Source organism: Pediculus humanus, genomic scaffold (assembly GCF_000006295.1).
Source record: "Pediculus humanus corporis 1103172107373 genomic scaffold, whole genome shotgun sequence".
NCBI classification, from domain to species: domain Eukaryota; kingdom Metazoa; phylum Arthropoda; class Insecta; order Psocodea; family Pediculidae; genus Pediculus; species Pediculus humanus.
Window position 1 is genome coordinate 179,092 of NW_002987001.1, and position 19,526 is coordinate 198,617.

The following is a 19,526-nucleotide window of genomic DNA, read 5'->3' on the forward strand; positions in this document are numbered from 1 at the left end:
TTTTTTCCTCATTGATTTATTATAAATTTGTGAGAAATATTAAAAGAAGAAAAAAATGGGGGAGGGGGAAAAAAACAGAAAACGTGTCAGGTGCCTGCTTGAAAAAAGTTTTTATTTTTATTTTTTTTTATTTTTCGTTTAAAAGGAAAAAAAGGAAAAAAAAAAAACGACGTCATTTTAATAAAATTAATTTTTTTTTTTTTTTTAATAAGTTTTGGATGTGCGAATTAAAATTAAATTAAAATTTTCCGTAATTAACTAAACGGAAATTTGTTGTTTACACTATTTAAAAGGACAACAAAGGAAAATTTAAAAAAAAGGAAAAAAAATGGCGCCAAAAATTTTGTTTTGATGACGAATAACAAAACGTACCCTTAATTGAAAATTTATTTTTTTTTTAAACGAATAAATAATTTTTAAGGGGGGGGGAGTAAAAAAAAAGATTTTGAATCATTTTAAATTTTCCGCCAAAATCGCAAAATCGACCAATGGGAAATTCCATTTTTTATTTATCATTTTTGATTGGTCGTGTTTTCTTTTTCGGCAAAGCAAAAAATATTTTGAGCGCGTTCGGTGGGGAGAGGGAGTGTGTGTGTGTGAGGGGGAAAGTTTTAAAAAATCTCACACGAATTTTTTCTCTCTCTCTCTCTTTCTTCAGGCTGTTTGTTATCGTGCGCCAAAGTTTTTTTTTTTTTATTCCCCCCGTTTCAAAACTTTTTTTTTTTTTTTTTTTTGGTATTTTGTTGTTGTTGCTGTTGTTGTAATTTTTTTTTTTTTGGGAGCATTACCAAGGAAAACCGAAGGGGAAAAAATTTTCATCATACACTAAACAGATGAAAAGGGTAATAAATTAAAATTGAATTTTTTTTTTAAAGAAAATGCACACGTTCGGAAAGTTTTTCCTCTCTCTCTCTCTCTCTCTCTCTTTCTTTCACTTTTCGAAAAACTGTCGGAATTTTGAATCGTTTTAAGGAAAAATACGAGTGTGTGGTATCCCCGTCGGATTTTCTTTTTTTTTTCGTTTGTTTTTTTTTTTTTTTTTTTCATTCGGTTAATTTTTGTCATTAGTTCGACAAAAAAAAAATGGGGAGTTATTGTTGGCATTCTTAACGGTTGAGTGGATCACTCCAGATGAGAAAAGCAATAGTTTTAAATAATATAATTAGTATCCGGGAAAAGAAAAAAAAAAAAAAAGGGAAAAAAATTATTGCGACCGTGCGAAAATTTTCATTCGGCGGTAAAGTCAACTCAGGTATATTTTATTACCTGTGTTGAGTCATCAACTTTTCATTTCCGGAATCAGAAATTCCTGTTTTTTGTTTTTTTTTTTTTGCAATAATAATAAATGCTCGCAAATTTCATCTCGGTTATTTTTATTTAAAAATGTGGCAAAAGATAAATCTAAACAATTTTATTATTATTATTATATAATTTTTTTGTTTAGGGAGGGGGAGGAGAAAGAGGGATTAAAAGATTAAAAAATTTTAAATACGTTAAAAATGCAGCTAGTTAAAAAAAAAAAAGCTTTACTTATTAACGGTAGGAATGAGGGGGAGGAGGTGGTGGAGAAGAAGCAAGCACGTTGTCTACCGTCTGCACTTGTTTTTTTTTTTTAAGGGCATTAAAACAGATTTTTTTTTTTTTTTTTTTATGAGTCGTATAAGTTCAATAAAGCGGTGACGCCATTTTGAAAATATTAAAAAAAAAAAGTTTAATGACATTTAAATTTATTATAATTTTTTTTTTTTTTTTTTTTTAAATTTATGGGACTTTTTTTTTTTTTCGTGTGCGTGCGTGTGCGTGAGTAAGTGCGCGAGTGCGTGAGTTTAAAGCAGAAGATTTTTTGTATCGACTTTTTCCTTATTTTTTTATGTGAGAAATGAGAGAAAAAGTTTAAGGGTCGTCGTAAATTTTCTTAATAATTTTTTTTCATCCCTTCCCTCCGCCCTCCTCTCCCACCACTCATCCACGTTTCGACGAATGATGGTATTAGTATAAAGGAAAAAAGGAAAAAAAGTTATCGAGAAAATTTGATCGTTTGTCGTATTCATTGTTTTTCTTTTATCGTTTGTTTGTTTGTTTGGTTTAGCTTACAAAAATCTTTCGATTGTGTTTATCTCTCTCTCTCTCTCTCTCTTTCTATCTTTATTTATTTATTTTTATATATATTTTCTTGAGATCTTGTTACACATCACAGTGGTAGTGATTATTGTTATTATTATTTATAGTAAATAAAATTTGATCGAAAAGTTTAATTTATCGAAGTAAAATAAATAATAGTTTATAATACTCGATTCCTGGTCTCCTCCCCTCCCCTTTTCCCAGTATAAGGAAAATTAGGAGAAAAACCGGAAATAAACCAAATAAAAAAAATAAATTGTAAATTTGTTACGATTTTCCACAGCTCTCTCTCTTTCTCTCTCGCCCCCTCCCTTTCGTGGATTTTAAATCAAATTACCGATTTCGCATGGAAAGAATAAATTTTCTTTTTATCTCCTCTTCCCCTCCCCTCTTCTCTCCTCCTAAAAAAAAAAAAAAATGAGAAATTTCCGTGGAAAAGGTTATTCAATTTTTTTTTTTTTTTTAATTTTATTACATTAATTTTGTTATTCCGGTTTAAAAAAAAAGGAAAAAAAAGGAAAAAAGAAAAAAAAATTTTTTTTTCCTTTTTTCGTAACCTTTTTCTCTCTCTCTCTCTTTTCACCGCCCGTGAAAATTTTTTTTTTTTTTTTTTTTTTTTTTTTTTTTTGGGACGACAGATGTGACCTTATGTCAAAAAAAAAAAATAAATAAATTTTCGCAGCTTTCACGAGTAAACAAAAAACAAAGTAAAAAAATTGCGTGACCCCGGCTAAATCAATTTTTTTTTTTTTTCCCCCCTTCAAATTATTTTTTAATTTTTATTTTTCTTCTGCTTGTTGTTGTTGTTGTTGTTGTTTTTACTTTTGCTTACCTTTGTGTTTTTAAACAAAACAAATCGTTCCGTAAAATCCGTGAAGCGTGTTAACTTTTTGGCAACGAAAACTTTTGTGTAAAAAAAAAAAAAAAAAAAAAAAAAAAAAATATTTCTCAGACTGTGTGTGTGTGTGTGTGTGTGTGTGTGCGTATATATATAAATAAGATTTTCGAGCTGGCGAACGGAGCAGAAGAAGAAAAAAAAATAAAAAAAAAAAATGATTAGACAACACGTAGGAGTCGAAAAGATTTAAAAAAAAAAAAAAAAGAAATTTCTTTTTAGTTATTTTTCGTGCTCCCCATCGTTGTGTTGTAAATTTTTTCTTTTTTTTTTTTTTTTGTATTCGTCGCAGTTTCGTATTTTTTAATTAATAAGTTTTAAATTATCGTTCAATCGTTCGTTGTTGTGATTTTTTTTGTTTGTTTTTGGTCGTCGAGAAATTTCGTGTGTGCTTGTTATTATTATTATTACTATTATTATTATTTTAATTCTTTTTATTGAGATTGAATCGGTGCGAAAAAGCGAAAAGAAAAGAGAAAAGGAAAATTAAAATTTTTCCTTTAAATCGATGTCTCGTACATTAATAATCGATTAATCGTTTCGTATAAGGAATTTAAAACACGTTTTATTGACACGTCAAATTTTATTTCTTTATTTTTATTTATTTATTAACGTATTTTTTAAAAAAAGTTTCGAATGATTTAATTCGTTTTCCTCCCCCCCCTCTCTCCACTTAAGAACTCGAAATTTTCGGGCCTTAAAGAAAAAAAAAAGAAAGAAGTCGTTAGGGATTAGGTCGTGGTTGTTGTTGAATTTTTTCGACATAAAATCTTTACAGTTTTTAAATGGTAGTAGTGGTAGTAGTAGTAGTAGTAGGCAGTGGTTCCTGCCACGTTTAGTCATTTTCATTCACGAAAAACGTCGCGAATTGTTATTAAAACTTTGAGGTTTTTTAGTACGAACCATCAAAAAATTTACATAAAATTATTTATGTGACACGAAATAGGATTTTCAATTTTTTTTTGTTTTTTTTCTGCCACTTTTTCACATTTTCAATCTCGTTAATGTCTCGTGAAATGTTTTTAAATTAAAAAAAAAAAAATGGCGATTTTCGGTTGTGAATTCGAAAAGAATTAATTGAAAAATAATAAATGAATTTTATTCGATCAAAACAGAGCAGAAAACGACGAAATTTGTTCGATTTCATTCATTCATTCATTCATTCATTCATTCGTTCGTTCATTTTATAACACGAATCGATTAAGCAATTGATATCCAAGTGCCAAAATAATAATAATGATAATAATGAATCGAAGTAAAATAATATTAAAAAAATACAAAACGAAAAAAAAAATTGAACGTTAAAAAAAAAAAAAAAGGACAAAAAAGAGGAAAATTTTTTAAAAAAAGGTTGGGAGATTTCGTCTCTCCAACTTGGATGGACAACCGAATGTTAAAAGGATCGAAAAACGTTTTTGTCGTAAACGATAATTCGAAACCATCGACAACAACCGCGATCGAAAAACCCCGTAAAAAATTATCGTTTAAAGAACCGGAAATAATGGGTTTCAACAACAAGAGTAATAATAACAAGAGTTTACAGGAAACGAATTTGACGAAAACGAAAAGGAAAATGGAAAGAAAATATTTGGATAGGGAAAGGGAAAGGGAAAAAGTTTTGAATTTGCAAAAGAGAATAAGCGAAGAGGATGAAGATTGGGACGAATACGAACAAGAACTCGAGGTAAAAAGAAAATTTTTTTTCAAAGTTTTTTCTGTCGACGCTAAAAAAAAAGATGACGGCGAGAGTTCGGTAATGACGTCAGACACACGACGATTTTTAAAAAAGGCGGAAGGAAATTTAAAATACGTTAAGAATTTGAATATTTTTCGCGGTAAAAAAGGAAAACGGAAGTCGCAGACTTTTTTTTTTCTCTATTTTTTCTAAATCAAAATCGAAAAGCGATGTATTTTATTCAAGTTAGTAAAGTACCAACAGAGAACGCGTCTTTTGAGTTTGGCATTATTATTATTATTATCATTATTGTAGGGAAAGTGAAGAATTTTTTTCTTTTATGGGTTTCTGTTATTTTAAGAGTTCGTTTAAATTTCGTAAGCAATTTAAAAAAATTATGCTAAAAATAAATATAATTTGATTTTGATTTCTTACTCATTTTGACGAGAGTGGATTTTCAAGTGTTGCTCCCACGTGGTTTTGATGGCAATGCACTGGAACCTGTCTCTCGTTAAAGAAAAGAAAAAAAAACGAAACGAAATTTATTGCTTTAACGGGGGGAAATGCGATTTGAACGGTTCGAGAAAGATGAAAGGAAGAAAGAATGAAAACGTGGGAAAAGCAAACAAAAATAAGAGGGAGGGTGAATAAGAAGGTGGGTGGGGAGGGGGTATAAGAATTTTTTATGAAAACTTATTGAAAAAACGTTTCGACATTTTTATTACCAAGGGTAAGAAAACTCTTAGAGAGAGAAAAATTATTTGAGTTTGTTTGAATTGTGTGTGTGTGTGTGCGGGTGTTGGAATAAAAATTTTTTTAAAATGGTCTTTCACGTCTAAACGCATGAACGTGTTTCCGTTTCCTTTTTTAAAAAAAAAAAAGAGGGACGGGACGGGATGGGAGAAGGAGGAGGAAGAGGAAATGACGTAAACCGATGCATGACTGTGAAAACTTGAAACCGTTTAACATGTCATTTCCCGGGTTCGGCATCGTCATCATCATCATCATCGTCAAAAAGAAACAAGAATTTTTTTTTATATCGTCCCGAGGGAGGGTAAAAGGAAGGAAAAAAATGGAGGGGGAAAAAGAATAAGTAGGCGATGATAGACGCCCGGAAAAGAAAAAAAAGAAAAAAAAAATTTGCTCCGGGGAATTCAATAAAAAAAAAAAATAAGAGAATTTTTTTTTTTTTTGCTCCAGTATTTTTTTTTTTTTTTCATTCTATTTCTCTCTCTCTCTCTCATTTTTTTTCCCATATCTTGATGAATTCATAGGAGAGAGAGAGAGAGAGAGAGGTTTGTAAATTATAATTATGCCGTCGAATCAAAAAGTTTGAATTTTTTTTTTTTTTAATTTTTAATTTTTTTTGCTGTCCTTTTTTACGTGGCGAACAACGATCGAGAGATGAGGAGACAAAGAGAGAGAGAGAGATTGAGTGAGTGAGAGAGAGGGAAAAAACGTGATTAAAAAATCCATTTGCCAAAAAAAAAAATAATTGCTTCACAGGCGACCGAATGACATAATTTTCCTTTTTTTTTAACCGTAGCAAAAAAAAATCTTTTGCTGATGTTGTGTTCAAAGGACGACATTGATTTATTGATTCATTGAATCGGACAATAAAAAAAAAAAAAATGGCGGGATTAATTTAATTAACCGAAATCAATCGTTTTGAAATTTTGATATAAAAACTATATTGCGGCAAAAAAAAATAAAATAAAATCGATTCCGTTTTTTTTTTTTTTCGTTTGCTATAAATTTTTATAATCTCGAATTTGCTACGGGAATCGGTTGTCTGTAGCAAAAAAAAAAAAATTAATTCATTTAAGTATAAATTTAAAGTGTTTACTCCGTTTTCTCTCGTTAGTCTCTAACGCGTTCGTTTATCTAACGAACTGAAAATATGAAAGGGAGTTTATTTATTTTTGTTTGCGCTGGAAAGCGATAGAAAGAGAACTGGGGGAGGGAGGGGATGGGAGGGGAGGGGAAATTTTTCTTTTTTTTTCCATGTACTTTCCGTAAAGTTCTTCAACATCCTTCTTGTCTTCCCCTCTTTTCCCTGTTCTGCTTCCCGTTCTCTCGATTCGTATTTCCTCGACAATTTACACGAAAAAAATTATTTACATAACAATTTTCTTTTTGAATTCAAATTTAATTTTATCATCTTTTTCACTAAAAAAAATGTTTCCTCCCCTCCCCACACCTCCCCTCCTTCATCGTTAAAGTCTTTTCTTATTATCATTATTATTATTATTATTTTTTGTGTGAGTGAAAGAATGGAAATGGAAAAAGTGGATTTTTTTTTTTTTTTTTTAATATAATCGTTTGCGTTATGTTTTCGCGTTTCCACCCCCCAACTTCCCCCCATCTTCTTTTTAATACGAAATTTCGACGGAATTTATTGAAGGAAATTCACATTCTCTCTCTCTTTCTCTCTTTCTATTTCGCAGCAAAAAAAAGGGGGGGAAAGAATAAGGAAATGTTAAATCAAAAATATTGAGATGCAAAAAGTGTAATTTTTCCTTTTTTTTTTTTTTAGAATGCGTGACGTACTTATTTATTTATTTATTTTTTTTATATTATTTTCGGTAAGAAATTTAACGACTCGAAAGGGTTTATAATATGCAGATAATATTTTTGTGGGGAGACGAGAAAAAAATAAATAAATAAATAAAAAATTAAATTTATTAATTTGAAAAAAATAAAAAAATAAAATGGAAAGTAAAAAATTTAGGCCGAATATTTTTTGTTTTAATATCATCGTCGTCATTAATATTATTATTATTATTGTATTTTTTAGAAAATGTGAAAAAAAATTTCCAAGATGGTGGATGGAGATTATAATAATAATAATTATTATCATTTTCTTCTTTTATTGTTTTCTGTTTTTTAATAATTTCGAAGCGTTGGTTTTGGCAGTGGTCGTGGCAGTAGTAGTTGCAGTGGTAGTAGTTGTTCGTCTTGTTGCTTACGTTTAATTTACAAAAAAAAAAAAAAAAAGAAACCTTTGTCTTTTACATTCACCTCTTTTTTTTTATTTTTCTTTTTTTTCTTTATTTTTTATTTTATTTTTTCAAAATAATTGATCGATTAATCGATCGATCGTTTTTCGATAATTCTCTCAATCGATTCACGATCGAATCGTTTACATCCAAAAAAAAATTTTTTTTAAATTACGCATAAACGAGAAATTAAAAACTCGTATATAAAATGACTAATTCGAAATTTTCTTTTCTTTTTTTTTTTTTTTTTTTTTAAAAAAAGTATTTTTATTTAATTGAGTTTAATTAATTATATTTTTAATACGCTTTTCCTTTTTTTTTTTTTTTTTTTTTTAATAAAAAAATTTTTTACGGTTGGCAACACTATTTTTTTTTTTTTTTTTTTTTTTAAATGCACTTTTACTTTTTTGCGTTCAAAGTCATTCGATCATTTAATCAAACGGTCATTGTTATTGTTTATTTAAAAATGGCGCCATATTTATTTAAATTTTTAATCGCAGCGTTTCCGGTTTCCGGTTTTGCGCGCATATTATAAAACACGTGACGACGGTAACTAAAAAGGAAATTTTCTCTCTCTCTCTGATTAAAACGCAAAAAATAAATTATGATAATGATGTACAATTATCATTACGAGAATTTTCATTTCTCGGGTTCAGTTGGTATTAAGAGTTTCATAACTTTCATTTAATTTCACGAGTGTGCGTGGGTGTGCGTGCGTGCGTGTGTCGGTCGTGTTATCAAATTCCCCATTAAAACTTTTACGGTAAGGTAAATTGAAAAGTTTAAAAGGGAATTTCTGTAAGTGAAGTTACAAAGCAAAAAGTTTTCACATAATTTTCACGCATTGAACGAAAACTTTTTTTTTTTTTTTTTTGTTGCGATGAGTGGTAATTGGTTGATGAAATGGTTGTTTTGAATTTGACTTTTTCGATAAATTTCCTTCTTTTCTTTTATTTTCTTTAAGAAAAATATTCACTCGTAATATATTCGAATTTTTAGCGTCGTTTCCGGTCTGTTTTTTTTTTTTTTTTTTTTGATCACATCCTGGAATTTTTCCCATATTTTTCCTGTAAATGGTGCCGGATGTAATTTCAACCGCTTTTTTGATGCTTTTGTAAGATTTATTATTATTATTATCATCATCGCCGTAAATTAAACATTTTGTTACGCGTTCTCGATGAGATTTAGGAAGGTAAGGTTCACGAACCAGGTAGAAATGCCATATCGTTTGTTTTAATTTAAAGGCAACGAAACATTGTTTGTTTTTCCTTTTTTCCTTTTCCTTTTCTTTTTTTTTTTGGAAAATTTAAGAGTTTTAAAAGGATTTTAACGAGTTTTTCCGAGAAAGTCGTTTTTCCGGGAAATTCGGGGAAAGGGAAAACTTATGAAATTACGTATGATGATCAGGTAATATTGAAAATTAGGAAATTTCGAAAAGGGGGAAACGATATTTAATTTATTAAAAAAAAAAAAAAAAAAAAAAAAAAAACTGTAGTCACCGGAAGTTGTTTTGTTTCGTCACGTGGTTGTCACACCGGGTGGTGAAAAATATAATCCACGTGTTCTCTTTCAGACATTTTAATTTAATTTAAAAATTTTGAATTTTTTCAGAGACAAGCCATGAGAATAGTTAGAACCGTCGGTCAAGCCTTTGAAGTTTGTCATAAATTGTCGCTGAACACGCCTTCGTCCGTTGATGACGATCAAGAAATATTAAACGACACGGAAGATGGGGAAAGCGAAAGATGTAGCGAAGCTTTCAGCGAATCCAAAAAGGGTAAGCTTGACCACTACTACTACTACTAATATACATAAATAAATAAGACTCGCGATTTATTTCCCCCTTCCCTCCCCATCCGCCCCCCAAAAATAAGTAAATGATTATATTTCAATCGCACGTCTCTTTTAAAATTTAATAAACGTTTTCTATTGGTCGATGACTCGCGGTCGTCGACCTTAAATTTTCTTTTTTTTATAACTTTTTGTTTTAAATTTTGACAGTTTCGTATTTTTTAATTTAATATGATTGTTTTAAAAACAAATGACGGTGAAATAATAAATCTTTTTTTTTAAATAATAATAATAATAATAATAATAATAATAATAATAATAATAATAATAATAAGAAAAGAAAAGAAAAGTAGGTGAAAATAATGTTTTATTGCGGTAATAAAATTTAAAAAATTATTATTATTCTAGCAATTTAATCTGTTTTGATAAAAAAAAAAAAAAAAACATTTTGAAAAAATTTTCTTTTGCGTTTTTTTTACGATCAAAATCGGAAAATTTTATTATTATTATTATTATTATTATTATTATTATTATTTTCTTTTCTTTTCACATCCGGTTATTTTGACACTTGACAATTGCGGAAATGAATTAAACGTTTTTATTCGATTCGAAAGAAAAGCGATCCTTTTTTTTTTTTTAATCTGGAGCTTTTAACAAGTCGCGATTTTTTGATTTTTCCTGGAATCGTTTACGTCATCATCGTCGTCGTGATAATTATTATTATTATTATTATTATAAATGTTTACAAACTTGTCTCGCGTAATTTTTAAAAAGGTTTTTTTTTTTTTTTTTAATGCGTTTTATTTGCTAATTGCGGGTACATTTTGACGTTTCGCATGAAAATTTTTATTACAGAAAATGTGTGGATCAGAAAAATTAATAAAAGATTTGGGGATTCCCTTTTTTTTGATCGGGAAAAATTTTTTATTTTTTTAAAATCGATTTTCAGAGATCTTTGTGTAAAGGTTTCCGGTACATCAAACGGGTTCGCCCGATTTTATTTCCGATTCCGGAACTTTTCGTTCTCATTTTCAATTTTCTTCGTATTTTGATTTTGTTTTTCTCCCTCCCCTTCCGGTAATTTTTTTTTTTTTTTTTTTTTTTTTGGTTGATGACGTTCGGTTCGTTTTTCTTGCGTGGATTTTGTGGATTCATTTTATTTTTATTTATTATTATTATTATTATTATTATTATTATTATTTTAGCTTTTGTTAAGAGTGTTTTTTAGCGTTCATTACAGATATCGTTCGATATCGTTGTTGTTGTTGTTGTTGTCGTAAAAAAAATTTTTTTTCGAAGAATGAATGGAATTTCTCGAACTTTATTATCATTATTATTATTTTAATCGTGATCATCATCATCATCATCAGTCAATATTGTCAAAATTTATCTCGTGATTAAAAAGATATATGATCGGTTTTTGTGGTTTTTTAAATCAAAGTTTTCGACGGGAAGATAAAGAAAAAAAAAAAATCGCACTCGGTTAAAAAAAATTGCGAAAAAATTAGAAAAGAAAAAGAAGAAAAAAGAAAAAAAAAAATTTTTTTAGTTTTAATTTTAATTTTAATTTTATTCACTTTTTTATTATTTCATTTCATTTCTTTTATTATTATTATTATTATTATTATTATTATTATAGCGGAGGATTTAACGAGCTCAGACAGTTTTTATTGATGTTTTAGTGTCTCATTTTGAGATAATTTTCCGGTTCCCTTTGCCAAATGTTTCTTTTCAAAAAAAAAAAAAAAATTTTCCGTTGTGTGACGTCTTTATATAATTATCATCATCATCATCATCGTTCTTAACCACGCGTTTATGAGTTTTCCTTTTTTCTTTTCTTTTTTTTTTTTTTGTTTTTCTTCTTTCCTCTTCTATTATTCTTTAACGTCCTTCCTTCCTTTTTCTTTTGTTTTTCATTCTTAAGAAAAAAAAATCTTTGTCGATTCTTTCTCTCTCTCTCTCTCTCTCTCTCTCTCTCTCTCTCTCTCTCTCTCTCTCTCTCTCTCTCTCTCTCTCTCTCTCTTTCTTTGACACGAAATCAAACGTTCTCGTTTGAGCTTTTTTTTTTTTTTTTAATTTGTCACGCGAAAAGAGTAAATCGATGCGTATAATTGAGATTCGTGGTGACGGATGCAGTTGACTTGAAAAAAAAAAAAAAAAAAAAAAAATTTTTTTCTAATTTTTCGGAAAAAGCAAAAAATATCAGGCGAGGAGGCAGCGTGAAATTTTAAAGCAAACAAACAAACAAACAAACAAAAATTATAAAGAACAAAGAAAATAAAATTTATTACTCGTCCATAATAATAATAATAATAATAATAATTTTACGAAAAATTACAATAATTATAATTAATTTTTTTAATATAAAATCGAGCAGAGAGAGAGAGAAAGAAAATTATCGATTCGTTTCGTTTAAAATTTTGTTTTTTTGGGTTTTTTTTTTTTTGTTTTTTCAAAATAGAGAAATACGTTAAAGAAAAAAAAAATGGAGGACATCATCGTGATCCCAGCACGACTATTGGTCTTAGTCCAAGTCACAAGATCTATTATTTTAACGTGGCACATAAAAAATTTTTTTTTTTTTTGACTGTTTGTTCTTTTGTGACAGACGTAAAAAGACGTGTGTATACGGAATCCAGCCTTGAAAATGAAATTAAAAATTTTAAAATGATATTGATGATGATGATGTTGATGAGGACGAAAACGATGATGTTAATAATAATATTAACGACGGTTACGGTTTGACTTCTTTCCCCCCTCCCCATTTCCCCCTTTTCCCCTTTCTGTCTCCTCCCCACCGGAAAAAACGATTTCGATTTGACGTGCGAAAACTAAATTTAGTCGTATTTGATGGCGTGGAATTAAAAAACCGTGAATTTTTTTTTTTTTTTTTTTAATTTTGACAGTTAATCGAATTCTTTTAAAAAAAAAAAAAAGAAAATTTACGGATGTAAATGCTGCATGTGTTTATACGCACACGCACACGCACACGTTTATTTTCGCTGTTGAGGACGTTGAGAAGAAAAAAAAGAAAGAAAGAAAATTAAAGGAAATTTTTTTTTTTTTTTTGTTCTCTTTTTCTCCTTTTTCTTTTTTTAGCTTTTCGCGGAATTTTTTTTTTGATTTGAAAAATGCGAATTATGCGATCAATGAAAAACGACTGATTGAATGATTGATTGATTGATTGATTGAATGAATGAATGAATAAATGAATGAACTAAAGAGTGAAAAAAGCCATAAAATACGTAAAATAAAAAAAAAGTTGTAAAAAAGAATTTCGCTGTTGTTTGTTATTGTTTGTACGTCGAAAAAAATAATAGAAAAACGTAAAATTTAAATTTTCACTTATTATTATTATTATTATTATTATTATTATTATTATTATTATTACTATTATTATTATTATTTGTTGATTTTTTTTTATTACGCGTACGTAAGCGAAACTTTTCCATCGGAAAACTCGGATTTGTCGACGTCATCATCGAGCAGACGTTGTTTCACGCATAAGAAAAAAAAGAAGGAAGGGGGGGGGGAGTGGAAATGGAAATTATTATTATTATCACGGATGTGAATATACGTGTGTATGCTCACGAAATAAAAAGGAGGGGGTGGGGGGCTCACGACACGATTTTAAAATTAAACAAAAAAAAAAAAGGGGGTTTAAACGAGCACGTCGTAGTAATTTAATTTTTTGTTTTTAATTATATTTTAATGAGGGGGGAAGAAAAATGGAGAAGGGGAGGACTTGCTGGAGAAATTTTCTTTTTTTTTTAATCATCTATTTATTTTTTTATTCATCTTGTTTATTATTATTTTTTCTTGTCTGATCTCTTTAAATCGTCCTTTTTTTTTGTTGGATGGTGCGCGGTTGTTTTCACCGCGGAAAATAATATAAAAAAAAGTCAAAAAATATTGTCTGATGATGTTTAGAAGGTTTCAGAGCTGGAAAACTGGAAAACTGGAGAGAGAGATAGAGAAAAAAAATAAATTTATTTTATGGCGTATTTTTTTTTTTTTAACGAGAGTTTTAAAGTCGTTTTTTTTTTTAAGGGAAAAATAATTTTTTGTACCTGATTTCTTTTCTCTTCCCCCCCTCTTACTCTCGTACATTTATTTAATGCTTTTCGTAAAGTTTCAAGTTTTTCCTTACTTTTTTTTTTCTTTTTTACCCCGTATAAAAAGAGGAAGCAGGGAGTGGGAGAGGGGAGGAGGAAGTAATTCGAACATGATGTTTATGAAACCGTTCTCCGTGACTTTAACTTTGTTTAAAAAAAAAAAAAAAAAATTTAAGAAAAAAAAAGAAGAAAAACGATACCTAAAGTTTATATTTAAAAAAAAAAAAGAAAAAAAGGAAGAAAGGAAAGAAGTGGGGAGGGGAATATCACGTGATGTAGTAAACTTTTCCATTATACGTTTTTTTTTTTTTTTATGATGATAATAGAATTTTCATCATAATGGAAATAAATCGGTTTTTGCCCTTCCTCTCTCTCTCTCTCTCTTCCTCCCTCCACCTCCTACCGATTTGTTAATAAATTAATCTCATTGGTTGGATTTTCGGCTTAGGCTTCCCGTGATTGGCTTAATTTTTTTTTTTTTTTTTTTTTTAATTTCATTAAATTTAAAACGTTCGGTGTCGACTCGACCTCATTAATATTTAGGCCAAAAAAACGTTGAATAATGGAATTATAAATTTTTCGTTGTTTCCGTTATATCGAGAATCGATCGATTTAAATCTCCCTCATCGAAATCGATACATCGCCCCCCGAGAAACAACGTTGAAATTTAAATTTATTTATTCGTTATCGATGGTCGTAAAAGTGAATATGAAATTTCGTTGCATTTCTTTTCCTCCCCCCCTTATATTATTATTATTATTATTATTATTATTATTATTATTATTATTATTATTATTATTATTATTTTATGTGCAATTGATTTATTATTATTATTATTATTTTTTTTTTATAGAGAGAAAATGAAAAAATATATTTAATTTAATTTATGTGATTATTATGTTTTTTTTGTTTTCCGTTTTTTTGGCGCGAATCGTTAATTAAAAAAAAGGAGGGGGAGAGAGGAGAGAAACGAAAGAATCGTTGCGTGTGTTGCATGTGTTGCGTTTATTTGTTTTTCGTCTGTCTATATGTACGCACATAACAAATTGTCATTGACGTCATAGAAGAAAAAGAAAAAGAAGAAAAAAAATGAAAATAAATAAATAAATAAATGAAATAAAAAAAACTTTTTCGATTCATTTTATAAAATCGAACCGGATGAGAGAAAAAGAGGAGGGGGTGGGGAAGGGATAGGGATGGGAAAAGGAAATGGGAAATGCGATTTTTCCGTTCGTATTATTTTGCACTTTTAAAATTTAATAAATACATAATAATAATGATGATGATGTTTTGCCGGCGTGAATGTTTTTTTTTTTTTTTTTTGTTTGTTGTACGTTCGAATTTTCCGGAAAGTCGATTTCGGCGTTTTTAATTTTTTTATTTTTTATTGTTTTACGATGTGGGTTTTCCTTTTTTTTGACGAGTTGACGGAAAAAAAAAAAAATTTCCGTCCTCCTGTTCCTGAAAGTTCCTGAAAAAAGAAACGGGTTCTTCCCTCCCCCCTCTCTAACTCCACGTCATTTTTCCGGAACGAGGGAGTCATTTAAAAAAAAAAAAAAAAAAAAAAAAAACTGAGTCCGACGGGAAAGAAAAATAAATTAAAAAAAAAGAACAGGAGGAGAAAAATGAACTTTTCCTTTTCCTCCCCTTTCCCCCCATCTCCACAATATAATTTAAAATGAATTTTCGTCTTGTTGCCGCGAGAGTTTTTATATCGCGTAATCTTTTTTTCCGATCTAAATTAAATAATAATCGAAAAGAAAATGTCTTTTGTTTTGTTTTTTTTTTTTTTTCGAAAACAAAAAAAAAAAAAAAAAAAAAAAAAAAAAAATAATAATAATAATAAAGTGAAAAACAGTAAATCAGTTTTTGGCATCGTTAGATTTATTAAAAAAGGATCGACTCTCTATATACAATATTGTGACGTAAATCGTTTTTAATTTTTTTTGGCATCATTGTATAGAAAAAAAAGAATATCTGGACCCTCGCCACCGAGCCAGATTTTCTTTTTTTTCTTTTTCTTTTATCTTAATATTTTCTTCATATTTCTCCTCCTTTTCTTTTATCTGTATCTTTCTGTTTTCTTTTTCCTTTTGTGCTCTGTACAAAATCCTCACGGAGTGCGTTTAACTCGCGCCTCTCTCTCTGTTTATATTTTTTTTTTTTTCCTTTTTTTTTCGCCCGTAAATTACTCGTAAATATAGAAAGTAAAAATGAATAAATTGTAAAAAATAAAATTTCGACACTTTGATTCCCCCCCCTCTCTCTTTTTCTCCTTCTCTTTCCGTTTTTTCTTTCATTCGTTTTATTTAAAAACAAACATGGCGGTCAACCGGAATTTCGAATATTTTATCCCTTGCGTATCTTCGTAAATTTCGTGAGGTGTAAAAAAATTCAGGTATCGGGATTTCGCGATTCGCACGATTTTTACTAATGATTATAATTATAATTATTATTATTATTGTGGTTTAACGCGTGAATTTTCATTTCAGCGGATCCACTCGTAGATTCGATTAACTGCGAAATATTTCCAGGAGAAGATTCGACTTCGACGCAAGAAGTCGACGGAATCGTTTCGAATCCACCACCACCCAACGGTCCGGCGAACCAAAGACCTTTGAGGTTAGACATGATTCCTCCGCCACCGAACGCGAGCAAAAGAAGTTCGCCGCTGGTGAGTAAAATTCATTTTTAACTCAATTTTTGTTTGTCTCATCGTTTAAAAAAAAAAAAAAAAAATTTGTAAACGTTTGTTTAAGAACGGAGGAGAAACGTACATATCACCCCTCACGGAACCGTTGAAATCATCGGGAGAACAAATTCCATCGGCGGGCACGCCACTGAGTGCTCACCACGAAATACAATTATTAAAAGAACAATTGGATCAACAATCACAGCAAACTCAAGCTGCTTTAGCTCAGGTGCACCTGCTCAGGGATCAGCTGGCCGCGGAAACAGCTGCTCGATTAGAGGCCCAGGTAAGAAAAAAAAAAAAAAAAGAAAAGATTTTTATATCTTTTTCGTGTATCCGTACACTTTTATTATTATTATTATTATTATCTGAGGTCAGGTGTTAATGGCGAATGCACACGAAAGATTCTTAATCAGGTTTTTATGTTTTCTTTGTCGATTTCCCCCCCCCTCCCTCCTTTATCTTTTTTTATCAATGAAAAAAAAAAAGGTCGTAAAAATTATTTGTGAACCAATGAAAGAACCAATGAAATGAAAGGAAAGAACGATGATAGGATTTTTGGGTTATTGATGAAAAATTTCAACTTTTTTATTTTGTCAGAAATAAATTAATGTGGCGGGAGTTTATAAAGAAAAAAAGGATTTTCATTGAAAGGGAAAGAAAAAGAAAAAAAAATGGCGGCGGTCGAAAAAATTAAATTTTTTTTTTCTTTTTGTCCCCCCCTTCCTCCCGTTTGAAGAAATAATTCATATTTAATTTAATGATATTATATTCTTTGTAAATAATAATAATAATAATAATAATGGTGGTGGTGGTGGCGGTGGTGATAATAATAAATAAAGATTTAAATAAAAATAATTAAAGTAATTAAAAAACTAAGAGTTAAGTAATTAAGAAAAAGGGAAAAATTCTATAAAAATTATTATTATTATTATTTTTTATTTTCTTGATCTTTTATCATTCTCTCTTTTTTTTCACTCTCTCTCTCTCTCTCTTTCTCTCTGTCTGTTTTTCTGTTTTTTTTTTTTTTTTTTTTATTAATTTGTTTTGTATTTTGAATGACCTTTTTTTTATGAATTTTTTAATGAAAGTACTGAACGATCCGACCAATCAAAACGTTTCTTTTTTTTTTTTTTTAATTTGTTAGTTTTCGATTGGCGTGTGGTTACAACACGTCTTTCTCTATTGGTGTAATTGATTAACAATGATTTTTAAAATGTTAAAATGGCGTTTCCCCTCCTCCCCTCCCCCCAAAAAAGCATCGAATAAAAGTTTTGTTTTTTTTTTTTTTCATTTTTACCAGGCAAGGACTCATCAGCTTCTCGTTCACAATAAAGAATTATTGGATCACATAACCGCGTTGGTGAATCATTTACAAGAACAGGAAAGAACACAAAAACCTTTGTCGTCGTTGGGACAAAACGTCACGATGATGCCGCAGGTAAGGAAAAAAAAAAAAATGATGACGAAATATTACTTGAGAACCTCATTACTAACACGAATGATAACGAATAATAGCATGCCTTAATTATTTATTATTTAACTCAAGAAGAATTTTTTTATTTCCGTTTGACTTTTTTCCCTGCAAAAAGAGGGAATTTTTTTTTTTTTTTTTTTTACATTTTTTTGTCGTTAACTAATATTATTATTATTTAATGATAAACTTATGGCGGAAATGTGATTTTTACGAGGAGAGTAAAAGAAAGAAAGAGGGAAAAAAATTACCCGTTCGCATCCGGTTGTAAATATTATTTAAAGCCCTAAATGATTTAGTTTTTAAAATAAAAAAAAAAAAGATGGCGGAGTGGCGGGAACGTCGGCGATGTTGCCGGTAAAAAAAAAAAAAAACAGATTTTTTTATTTTTATTTTTTTTGAAAGATTCTGATTATTTTTTTAAATATTTTTCTATTAAAAAAAAAAACAAAAAAAAAAAAACAATTTAACGTCGGTCATAAATTATTAGTTTGTCTGTTGCGTTTGTTTGTTTGTTTGTTTGTTTGTTTACTTATTTATTTAATTTTTTTTAATATTTTTTTTGCGTATTTTTTGTCGCGTAATTTTTTTTATTTTTTATTTTTTATTTTTGATTTGTAATTTTTTTTTTTTTTAATTTTTTAAAAAATTTTTGTAACAATAATAATAATAATAATAATAATAATAATAATAATAATAATAATAATAATGGCTTGTTCTTTATTTGTTGATTTTTATTATTATTATTATTATTATTATTATTTATTTATTTTAATTTTTTTATTATTAATTTTGATTACCGTATCGTTTTGTAATAATTTTATTAATTTTTTTTATATTTTTTTTGTAATATTATTGTAACTTTTTTGTTTGTTTGTTTGTTTATTGATTTATTAATTTTTATTATTGATTTGTTTGTATTCACGTTTGTTGCGTTGTTAAAAAATCATCATATAAAAAATTGAAACAGCAAAAATGTCGTGAAGTCGAACCGAATCGAACCGGGTTAGGTTATGTTTAATTATTGTTTTTTTTTTTTTTTTTAAACGAGTTTGACTTTTTTCATTACCCCCCCCCCTTATACACCTCCTCCCTCTGTTTGCTTATACCCGTAGGAAGGGGCGAAGGGGGGGAAAAGTTATACGAATTCGTATAGTGTGGTCATTTTATTTCCCTTCCCCCTCCCCTCCGTAGTTTTAATGGGATCGAAATTGACGTGAATTTCTGAAGTCGTTTAAAATAAAATTGTTTTCTCTCTCTCTCTCTCTCTCTCTCTCACACACACACACACACACTCTTACTCTCTTTCCTTCTCTCTCTTTCTCTCTCTGTGTAACCAATCATTTTATTTTTTATTTTTATTTTTTGTTCGGCAGAAAATTTTTTAATGACTCGAACGACTCGGAATGACGTCAATCGATAACATTTATGTAGTAATGGTGGTAGTATTATTATTATTATCATCATAATTTCCCAATGGAAAATCGGACGTAAAATTTAATTACTCGTTTAAAAAAAAAAAAAAAAAAAAAAAAAAAAAAAAAACAAGAAAAATCAATAAATCAATAAATAAATATTTTTAAAAATTTGATATTTTTATTACCGTAATAATTATTTAATGACATTATTTAATATAAATAGAATAAAGAAAGAATACGATGATGATGATGATGATAATGAAGGAAAAGATGAAGAAAAACAAAAAACAAAAACAAAACGATTTTCTCGTTTTTTAAATTTTATTTCTGTCGATTGTTGTTTGCT

General features: G+C 28.8%; 2 protein-coding genes across 2 annotated transcripts; both read left to right on the forward strand.

Moving 5' to 3' along the window:
- Nucleotides 1-4,406: 4,406 nt before the first annotated feature.
- On the forward strand, nucleotides 4,407-5,015 carry Phum_PHUM020400 (uncharacterized protein; the record flags this gene model as incomplete). The annotated part of the gene is made up of 2 exons (XM_002422836.1): nucleotides 4,407-4,700; nucleotides 5,007-5,015. The coding sequence occupies 2 exons, from the start codon at nucleotides 4,407-4,409 to the stop codon at nucleotides 5,013-5,015; spliced, it is 303 nt and encodes a 100-aa protein (XP_002422881.1).
- A 4,295-nt stretch (nucleotides 5,016-9,310) lies between these two features.
- Nucleotides 9,311-17,816, forward strand: Phum_PHUM020410 (C-terminal pdz ligand of neuronal nitric oxide synthase protein, putative; the record flags this gene model as incomplete). Its single annotated transcript, XM_002422837.1, has 4 exons — nucleotides 9,311-9,467; nucleotides 16,089-16,270; nucleotides 16,356-16,574; nucleotides 17,592-17,816. The coding sequence occupies 4 exons, from the start codon at nucleotides 9,311-9,313 to the stop codon at nucleotides 17,814-17,816; spliced, it is 783 nt and encodes a 260-aa protein (XP_002422882.1).
- Nucleotides 17,817-19,526: the final 1,710 nt, after the last annotated feature.